This window comes from Danio aesculapii, chromosome 21, assembly GCF_903798145.1.
Source record: "Danio aesculapii chromosome 21, fDanAes4.1, whole genome shotgun sequence".
NCBI classification, from domain to species: domain Eukaryota; kingdom Metazoa; phylum Chordata; class Actinopteri; order Cypriniformes; family Danionidae; genus Danio; species Danio aesculapii.
Genome location: NC_079455.1, coordinates 10,355,480 through 10,367,147, shown reverse-complemented (window position 1 = coordinate 10,367,147; position 11,668 = coordinate 10,355,480). Strand labels below are relative to the sequence as shown.

Here is an 11,668-nt window from a genome sequence, read left to right as displayed (position 1 = left end):
ACTCTACATTAATAAGCTTTAGTAAGCAGTAACTGCAACTACAAATGCTGTATTCTTGACTTACAACCCCATTTATAATGAGCTTAGTAATTGTACTTTTTTACTTTGTTAATGGTTTATTTTTCATTACTAAATGAAGTATTGCATTATTTACAGACCGTTTGTATTAAGGAGTAGTTGGTGGTTTTTAAGATAATTCAGAATGAGTTAGTAAATGATTATTAAACTATTGAAATCAACGTTTATATATCGTATTATTCAGGCATGTAGTAATGATTACTATATATGTTAATAAATGCTTTATTAACTCAACTTCATCCAGTTTTGTGACCTAATCTAAAGTAAGAACTATTTTTATAAATCCCTTATAAATGACAATACCAACTATGCTTAAACAACTGGTTTGCAAATAATTAAATACTTAATTTAGTAATGAAAAATAAATCATTAACAAAGCAGGAAAACACAATTAATAATTATGTGCTTTTAAGTTAAGAATACAGCATTTGTAGCTGTAGTTATAAACTGCTTACTAACATCTATTAATGTAGAGTTAATGCTCAACAGATAATGAATGCACTATTTGTTAATGCTTCATAAATGGTTCATAGTGTGTAGTAATTATAAAATGTTACCCTCATTTCTAATAACTGATTATTTTATCTTTTCCATGATGACAGTAAAAAATATTTGACTAGATATTTTTTCTTACACTTCTTTATAGCTTAAAGTGACATTTAAAGGCTTAAATAGGTTAATTAGGTTAACTAGGAAGGTTATCTCTAATCCATACATTCATCCATCTATTTATCCATCTGATGATTTCAAAATAGCCAAAGCTATTTTTCAGATAATAATAAGAAAAACAGGCCAAAGTTTCCATCTTAATTTTATTACTCAAAGAAAAAACAAAAAAAACAGAAAATCTACCAAGATGTCCATAGGGGTGTTTTATTCATTGTGGCATGTGCAAGGCTGTGATAAGTGTCTGTTGCCATTTTTAAAACAAGATTCAACATCATTGATAGCTGCCGATTTGTGATTGTGTTTCCTATGGAGTCACTAGAAATATTGAAAAATAGATTTAAGAGGCAGCGCTTTATTTTCAATCGTTATGTGTCATTTTTCTTTGTTGTATATACAAGCATGCTCGCTCTTGATGTGCATAAGGGTACTTCTCATCTCTTTTTCATCACTAAAAATGTAACCATGTAATAACAACGTCGGAATAGCAAATGCTAAAGCATTTTTACAAGTCTTTATAAACAGGTAAAAACAGAAGGGGTGAGGGTTACTGTAATACTGTGTTTATAGCAACTACAAATGAACACTTTTTTTTCTTTTTTACTTTTACGTGAAGGAGCAATAGAGAAAAACATTGTCGCGGGGCAAAGAAAGACATTCAAAGAACATGTTTCAAGATCACTTGAGCATCTGTTTCGAAATGCTGATTAAAATACAAAGGAAAACGACAAACCAGATAATGAAATAAACACAAACGGCAGAGAAATGACAACAAGAGGAAAACATTTCTACACGTCCTAAAAAATACACCAAATTAGAAAAAAAGTATTGATATACTGTAGAATCCCTTTTTTAAAGGCAAAACAACAAAATAGACAATGTTTATTAAAGAAGCACACATCTTAGTTGGAGTCTATCCATATAATGTCTTTTCTGTCCCTTTGTGTTGCAACAAATTGCTATACAGACTCATCAAGACTGTTGTGCTGTTCAGAATCACTGGTGCACAGAATCATGGGGGATCAGCAGATAACACTATAATAATAATAATAATAATAATAATAATAATAATAATAATAATAATAATAATAATAATAATAATTACAAACTGGAGATTAGGGGAGGATGATGCTGTGTGCTTCACATAAAGACGGGTATTTCATTAGGTAATGACATTTTAATCCAAAAAAAACAACAAACACTTGTTTTAATCTCAAAAAAGTGGGATGTAGAAGTAGTCAAAACAAGAGAGAAAGACAATTTTTACAAGTTGGTGCATGTGGTGTGGAAAGGTCGTCAACGAGCAGTGCTCCAGAAACACACACACGCACACACGCATCTCATGAAGACCGCGAACGCACTGCACCTCCACACACATAAACGTACATACACACTCAAGTCCTGTACACGGGTTTCAGGTGACTGCTCTTCAGCACCCACACCACTTTTCCTTTGTGGAAAAAGCTCTGTCTGCCTGTGGGCTGAGATGTCTGTCATGGTCGTGGAGCTAAAGATGTCAGAGTCTTCAGTACATGATAGGGGGTTTGGAGTAGGGTCTGTTTTCTGTAACGAAGGAGAAAAAGCATGTGAGAGCCTATTCAAACAGTGATTTTTATATGAGTTGATCCTTCTGTTAGAGCTGTGGCTATCCATTTATAATATGAATAATAAACACAAAAACAATTAGATGAAAATAATCATTTATATAAGAAAAGAGAAAGAAGTGTTTGGCATATTAAATGAAATAAACATTATAATTATTAAGCAAACATCCTTTAGGTATGTGAGATTGTGGGATGAGGATGAGTCAATAGGGCATTTTACAGTACACATCACTGCATTAAATATGGGATACAAAAACAAGATTAGGAAAGGAGTTAGGAGTTAGAAATGTTATTTTTGAGTGAGTTTATTAAATTAGTGTGCTAGTCACATTTTAATCACTCATTTCTGCTGGATAGTTTCATAATGTGTTCTTTTTGATGCACCAAAAATATTTACTACAATTGTTAAATTGCTTTACGTACTTTATTACTACTAAACTGCTCAGTAAAAATGTTGAATATGAATATTTTTATCTATTTCTCATTTTTTAACCATCTGAACAAAAAAAAATTTGATAAGATATATTTAGTAAAATAATATTGTTAATAAACATCTTAGACAGATAACACATTTAAAATCATGTTAAATTATGAAAAAAAAACTACAAAAAATAATAATGTGTGTTAGTGACATTTTAAACACTCATTTCTGCTGGATTGTTTCATAATGCGTTCTTTTTGATACACTAAAAATATTTAATATTTCAAAACCATCTGAACAAAAAAATAAAAATAATAAGATATATTTATTATATTGTAGTCACTATACAACTTAGAAAGATAATAGATTTAACTTCATTTTAAATTATGCAAAAAATTGATAATAAAATAAATAAATAAATAAAAACAAATTATATTTACCATGATTGCAGTAAATAATATTTTACTAGATATTTTTCAAGACAATTCTATACAGCTTAATGTGACATTTAAAGGCTTTACTAGGTTAATTAGGTTAACTAGGCAGGTTAGGGTAATTAGACAAGTTATTGTATAATGATGGTCGATCTATTCAACTATCGAAAAAATATATAGCTTAAAGGGGTTAATAATTTTGACCTTAAAATGTTTATTTTTAAAGATTTCAAACTGCATTTATTCTAGCCTAAATAAAACAAATAAGACTTTCTCTAGAAAAAAAAAATATTATCAGACATACTGTGAAAATTTCCTTGCTCTGTTAAATGTCGTTTGTAAATATTTAAAAAATAAATAATTTAATAATTTAAATAATTCTGACTTCAACTGTATATTTAGCTAACAAGTGAAAATTGGTTGTTTTTACATTGTTTAGAGCATATTTGTTCTTCCGGTTTGAAGAGAAATTTTTAAGCAATGTCACTGCAATGAGATCATTGTGTAAATACCAGCGTGTATTGGCCGGTAGAAAGTGACATCATTGAGTTATCGGCACATCTGTTCATTAATTCATGAGAAAGACATCCAATCAGCGCGCTCTATTGTGAATTAGATGCAACCTTATTAATATGCATGATATAGCTTCGAAGACTCCTTTTACCTGCTACAATGTTCACAGAGACACCACATTGTGTTGCCAACCATAATTCAAACAAGTAGGAGAAAAATAATTGTTAGGAGACATGGGTCGTCAGTGTTGCGTTTATAAATGTGCCGCAACAGAGGTGTTGTTTCCACTTCTTTATGACGAGAGCACACCTTGCATGTTGACCCATATGTGTGGATTACAGTGGTCTGCTAACATGCGACAAAAATATGTGGCCTGGCTTGGTTTCATGGTCCTTTAAGGAAAAACTCCTAAAAACATAATTTTTTTCTGAAGGTGAAAACAAAACAATCCTTTTACTTGATCAAAGAATTTTTAGCTATTTGGATTGGAAACAAGACAAAGTAAGAAAGCATTTTTTTGCATTGTGATTATTCAATTTCTGTGGCTGAACACTGTTAGACTCCCAGAAAACCATCAAATAGATCTATTCAAACCATCTTGCGAAGCTGAATTCATATCGCAATATATATCAGAGAAAAATAAGATATAATATCAGATATTTACAACATGGTGCAGCCCTAGTTGACTCCCACCAATAAAAATGAGAAGAAAAACCCTCCAATTTAGCACAACACCTCAAGAAAATCACAAGACTTCATAATTCAAGAAACATAATCGAAAAAGGAACTAGACAAAGACACTAATGTCTTTCAACATCAAAACGGAGCGAGTTTTCCGAATGAATCAAGTTTTGCAGTGGCCGTAAAGCACTAGATCAGAGAAAACAGCTGGTGGTTGAGGGGCAAGAGCACTGCAGATGCATGTTAATCGGAGAGCTCGCAGCGCACCGTCACACAGGAAACAGTTCATTAGGACTCGAGAGCTTTTACATCTTCAACATGCTTGTTTTTGCGAGCGCCAACAGATGAGCTAATAAGTATGCAGGATGTAAACAAAACAGCACTCAAGGTATATGGACGACAAGCGAGCAAGAGTGTAAGAGAGAGAGGGCGGGAAGGTAAACCGTGGTGGGAAAGCCACTGCATTATCTATACACCGCCCTAAATCGGCTCACATTTTAAAGACAGAAAAATTTTGGAAAAAAGTTTTGTTGACTGGAGACACTTTTCATGAACTGAGGTGTATACAGAGGTCTTTATTTATTGTTTATTTTATTTTTGATATCATTTGTTACATTTGTTTATTTTTCATTAGTTAATAGTCACTCGTTAAATCGTTAATAGTTCAGTATTAAAATTAATTTAAAACACTGGGTAACACTTTAGATCAGGGGTTCTCAATCTCTGTCCTGGAGGTCCGGTGTCCTGCAGATTTTAGCTCCAACTCCAATCAGAAACACCTGGGCTAGCTAATCAAGTTCTTACTAGGCTTTCTAGAAACATCCTTGCAGGTGTGTTGAGGCAAGTTGGAGTTAAAATCTGCAGGACACCAGACCTCCAGGACTGAGTTTGAGAACCCCTGCTTTTAGATAATGCATTAGTATATATATATATATATATATATATATATATATATATATATATATATATATATATATATATATATATATATATAATGATTTTTGAAACTCAAATGAAAAAAATATTAATAATAAATGTTTAATAACTGTTAAAAATGTTTAATAAAGTTCCATTTGTATTAGGGCTTAACAATAGCTCATTTGAGCATTGATATCGCAATGTGTGTATTCGCAATAGTAACATCGCAGGATTAGATTATTTATTAGAGATTCAAATGTAAAGATATTATATATATATTTCATTATTTATACAATGAAGACTATGTTATTTTACATTTGATTTAATCAATTTCTGTACTTGGATTCTGTTAAACTTTCCAAAAAAACACAAAGTGCTGTTTGTTTCACTTTCATTTTGGCTTCTGTTGCATTTACATAAATTTGTAATTTTTTATATGTTATGCAGATGCACTGCATAGAAAAAGACTCGATCATCTCAGTTTATCCCAGATCATCCCAAATTAATGAAGTCTTTTCAAATAGAACTATTCAAATCATCTGATGAAATTATGTTCATAATGCAATATACAGTATATTGCAGCAAAAACAACATATCGCATTGTCAGATTTTTTTCAATCCCATGCAGCCCTAATTTTGTAGCTTAAAGATTAATCGAACATTATATAATTACTGTATATACTCAATTAAAACGATAGAGCGTTATACAGTGATTATTCAGGGTTTCTGCAGGTTTCATCAAGTCAAATTTAAGACTTTTTAAGACCCTTATGAATGAAATTTTACACTTATACAGGTCTGAACACTAATGACTATTATAGGACTTTTTTTTTACTTGCCACAAAAAAAAAAAAAAACTTGACACAATTTTTTTTTTTTTTTTTTTTAAGTTTAGCATGTTAAAAGTAAATTTATTGTGGAGGCAATTACATAAATAATAGAAAATATATATTTGTTGGCTTGTGGTCCAAATTAATTGAGTATATCTTCTATTAAAGCTAATGCAGTTCTGTTAAGTTTCATGTCTATTTATTAATATTATTTCAACTTGCCCTTACGTATTTAAATAGTTTTTGTATAATTGGAAGGTAATGTAAAGCGATTAATTGCTCTGTTATTATCATGAGAAATTGTTTAATTGTTTTTAGTTTTATTTCCTGAATTTATTAAAATGGATTGTTGGTGATTGGAAAATTAAGACCTGTTTAAAATTATTTAAGACATACAACACAATATTTCAATGAATTTAAGACTTTTTAAGGCCTAAAATTTTGTTTTTGAAATTTAAGACATTAAGAATTAAGACCCTGCAGATACCCTTTCTCTTCTGAATACTGTTAGACTCCCCAGAAAATCATAAATTATTGTTTATTTGCATCTTTTGTCTGTTGTATTTAACTATGCTTGTCATTTTTAAATGATATTTTATGTAGATACGCTGCCCTACAGTATCATTCCAATCAACCAAGAATTCTTTACAAGCTATTCAGGTGATTTGTTGAAATTACCTTTATATCGCAATATATATTGCAGTAAATGAAAATATTGCAATGTCAGTTTTTTCCAATATCGTGCAGCCCCAATTTGTATTATTTATTTCATGCTATAAATTATTATAAATAAGGGGTTTTGAACCGTGTTCATTTGTCTTAATGTTAACCTACAACTCCAAAACAACAAAAAAAGGTAACATCTAATAAAAGACAAGCTAATATAAAATTTATTTTAATTTCAGAGGTCGACAGTCAAATGTTTCTAAAAGTTTAAGCACATATTTTTACTGATCCTTTGTTGAAAAACTATTAAAGGCGCTGCTTTTCTAGTGTATTTGTGGAAAGTGTCTGATGTTCTGATAAACTGTAAATTGAAGTGATTTCTCATGTTCAGCTTTTTTGTTTATATATACACAACATGCATACAAAATTGCATATGACATTCATACTATATAAGAACCATTTGCAATGCATGAATGCCACACTGAGGCCTGCTGGTGCAGAAGGGAGAGTGAGAGTGAGAAAGACGCTAGAAGAGATAAATAGAAGGTGGGTATTTCACTTGCTCTGAAATATGAGTTACAAGTAATATCCTGAAGTGCAATTAATTGAGTCCTATGGCTGACAGCAGACTAAATCTGCCATGATGAAGCTGTACCCGGGAGACACCGGAGCAAATAGTTCATACACTTAATACAGAGACCTGTCAGAGTAGGACACTATCTGTTTTGTTAAGCAGGAGGCAGGCCCAAATACCAGGATTCAATGCTTCCCGATGATTCATTTCACTGTTGAGAATGTTGCATGCCTTCTCAACGTCAAATGCTATCTGAAACCATTTCAATCTGTATCTTTTTATTTTTAAATACATTGTTATGTACAGGATGGTTTTAAACCGTTAAGACAAGAAGTTTTCGATTATTTGTATTGGAAGACATTTTATTTCCAGCGTTGAAATAAATATACACCAAGCAGTAAATGTACAGTATTTTCTGCAAATAAATACATACTTTTTTAATGAGTTTTTTTTATATGTGACCCAGTCATCAGTGTAGATTTTTGTAAATTAAGATGTATGCATTATATGAAAGTTAAATAAATAAGCTTTCCAGTTATTGCTAGTGTTTTGGAAGAAAAAGGAGTCTCCTACATGTAAGCTGTGGCTTGGAGAAATTACTTCTACTTATACATTTGGAGTGAATTAAGTACTGTTTGAAAAATTGAAAATCTGGCATCATTTACCTTGACAAAAGGGTTTATTTTTATGTATTTTATTTTCTTTCTTTCTTTCTTTGCGTAATATGAGGACAAAATATGTAAAATGGAAAATCTTTTTTCCTAAATATTTGTTTTCAATAAAAATGTATTTGACAAAAAATAAATAAAAAATAAGCTTTCCATTGATTAATAATTTGTTAGGATAGGATATAATTTGACTGAGATGTAACTATTTGAATCTAGAATCTGAGGGTTAAAAATATATATTGAAAATAAATAACCTTTAAAAGTCAACAGTCTTAACAATCCATATTATACATCAAAATTTTAATTTTAATATATATTTACAGCAAATTAGTGCAATATCTTAATGGAACATGATCTTAAATTAATAAAGATGTTGAAATCTACATATAATATTATTTAAACGTGAAAACATTTGTGATTTTCACGTGTTTCCAGCTGATTTCATCACTAAGTGTGCTGCTTTTGGGCTATAAACGTTTTATTTTAGGGCCTGAAAAGCTTTTCTATAATGTAGAATAAAATATTTATTAAACTCTTTCAGATAACTTTTTGTTTTCAGCTTAACCTAGTCAAACATGTTTAAAACTATATTTAATGGTGTTTACATTTAGCCATTTAACAGAGTAAATCTAGTTTTAAACATGTTAAACAAACTTGCAGCTAAATGGCTACATGTAAATGTAATAACCTAATGTGTTTTTACTACTCTTATCTCCTTTACATAATGCTGGTGTTTTTAGTTTATTTGTTCATATACATTTTATTTATTAAGATTTAACTATGTCCATTTTAGTGCTTCTTAGTTTATACTTGATTGATTGTATAATTTTTGTGTAGTTTTTTTAAGTGACAATTTTAACATCTGTCCAGGAACAAGGGATGTAAAATAGCCTTCTAGCTCTAATTCTAGGGCACTTGCAGCAATGCTAATTAATGTACACTGTCCCTGCCAAATAATCAAAAAAATAAATACATTTTGGAACAAAAGGAAAATAAATTTGACACATACTGTAAAATCAAGCAGTGCTTTTAATTAAATGAAACGTACTTTGACTTATATATTTTTTTAAATAAGTTCATTGAATTTAATAGAAAGTTATGTGACCTCAAATTTTTTTTTGTATAGGACTGAACCTAAACTGAATGAGTTAACCTTGGGTCAGACTAAAAAATATATGTAAAAAAATCAAGTGTTACTGGATCAACATAGGAGTCATGGTAGCTCAGTGGTTAGCACTGTCGCCTCACAGCAAGAAGGTAACTGGTTTGAGTCCCGGCTGGGTCAGTTATCATATCTGTCTGAAATTTGCATGTTCCCCCCGTGTTCGCGTGGGATTCGTCCAGGTGCTCCAGTTTCCCACACAGTCCAAAGACATGCTCTACATTAAATGAACTAATTTGGCCATAGTGTATGTGTGTAAACGAGAGTGTGTGGATGTTTCCTAGTACTGGGTTGTAGCTGAAAAGGCATCTATTGTGTAAAACATATGCTGAATAAGTTGGCGGTTCATTTCTCTGTGGTGGCCCCTGATGAATAAAGGGACTAAGCCGAGGGAAAAAAAAAGTAAACAAAACGTAAATGGTCTAAGTAAATGAGAGACCATATAATTAAGGAATATATATATATATATATATATATATATATATATATATATATAAGTAATTAATTATATATAAGTAATTAATTCTTAATTCAGCAAAGTTAAAATTACGTGAGCACACAATGAGTGTGTGCAATTCAATTAGGTATGCTTTATAAATTTGAATTTGTAGTGTATTATTGGCAAAAACATACTCTTGCAATTTATGTATGTGTATGAAATGTTAAATTACTATTGTGTATGAAACATTCTCCTCTTTACAATCTAGTATATCAAGTGTGATGAGGTCAGCCTGTGCATCTTTGGTTCTTGTGCCCCACATGTAGGATACTGTAAGTAGATGGATGTGGAAGTGAGGGTGGTCCTCCTCTGAGACCTTTTTCTCACCAATGCAGTCCATATTTAACATCACTCTCCACCCTATAACCCCAGCCTCATTTATCCTCCAAACACAAACCACTGCCTCATCCTTGATTATTCACTCTCATTATATCACTGCACGATACCAATTAGCCGGTTTGGATGTGAATTATATATTGAGGTACAGTTTGCCCATACAGAATCTGCTGGAACACGTGCGCCATTCCTCCGAACGAAGCCCGCCGAGTGTGACTGAGTTTGGTTTGCTCCTTCTTAATTACATTTTCACCTCCCTCTCTCCCTCCGCCACTCCACACTTCTCTTAATCGGCTTGTAAAATGATGTCACCTTCTTTTGTGTTCAGCAGTTTTCTGTTAGCGCCACTTGTCTTGATTAATCAGAAAAGGCACGGGTCATCGTAATGGCCCAACACAGATGTGGAACCTGAGAAAGCGCAAAAAGCTTTTAGCCTCGACGAGCGGGATCTCGGCAAGGACAATCAAACCTAATGAAATCAGCTGTCACTGCTAAGCTTGCAAAACTGTGAAGTCCGACTTGGGAGAGAAGCACGGGCTAATTAGATTTTTGCCGGCAGTAATGGATAAATGTGGTGAGGCTCGGGAGCTCTGGGAAGGGTGGAGCGGACAACAGACTTCATACCCAAACTCCCCAGGTGGGGCGGCTGCCAGACTGTAAGCTGATTGCACAGACACCTTTCCTCTTTCAGCTTGATGGAACTTCCAGATAAAGAAGTGCAGAGATAAAGTGATGATCTGTGCATTGGAGAGTGCGTCAGATCATTATGATCTTGAGTTTTCCATGCTGGACAAAACCGAGCATTCCTCTACCACCAGATTGGGCAGGCTCTTTGATATGTTTGCAGGGTTTCTAGAGATTTCACCAAGTCAAATTTAAGACATTTTAAAGACTTTTTAAGACCATTACTCTTTAAAAACTATATTAAACAGTCATTCTAGATTAGTGTCCTCATCACATATGGTAATATGGTATACAATAATACTAATGTTATTGTAAGGAATATAATTAATCCATATTGGTAAATAGAGTTATCCAGTTTCGTTAATTGTTTTTCTGAGATGGATTCTTGCTGATTGGATGGATGTTGGCCCGACTGGGTAGCTTACATGGAAATAGGGCAATTAAGACCCGTTGATTTAAAGGGGTGTCCAGAGTGTTTTTGAAAGGCTTGGTTGTGTTTATAAGATGCAAATCAGTTTCTGCTCATGCTACATTTGGAGGTTAAATCACAGTGCATTGCTGTCAGTGTGTCAACAGACACTCAATATAAATTCATATAAATATAAATTTTTGTTGTTGTTGCAAAGACAGCCTAGATTAGTGGTCACTAACAGGCGGATTGAGACCCAGAAGCGTCCCATATGGACGCGGACATACAGCAGGTCTGTTACTTCAGTTCCTCTCCTTCGGGGTGTTCTTCCGTACCTGATATATCCCGCTATTCACTCTGTTAACCTGCTGTCTGCTAAGAACAGTTTTCTTCTCGACTGACTGTTCCCGCTGAGTTAAGAAAGAAGAGCCGAACGCTCTCTTTGCTTAAGTTTCATTCACTTCGATGGTGCTAAGTGAAACAAAGCTTACTGGAATCATAATAAGATCATATAGAAAACATAAA

General features: G+C 32.4%; 1 protein-coding gene across 1 annotated transcript in view; it reads right to left on the bottom strand.

Annotated features, from left to right (window-relative positions):
• Window positions 1–876: 876 nt before the first annotated feature.
• Window positions 877–11,668, bottom strand: part of dacha (dachshund a) — a 272,381-nt gene continuing 261,589 nt past the window's right edge. The window contains exon 12 of the mRNA XM_056446236.1: window positions 877–2,307. Coding sequence (XP_056302211.1) covers window positions 2,270–2,307 — 38 coding nt within the window. The 3' untranslated portion in view covers window positions 877–2,269. The remainder of the gene's footprint in view (window positions 2,308–11,668) is intronic.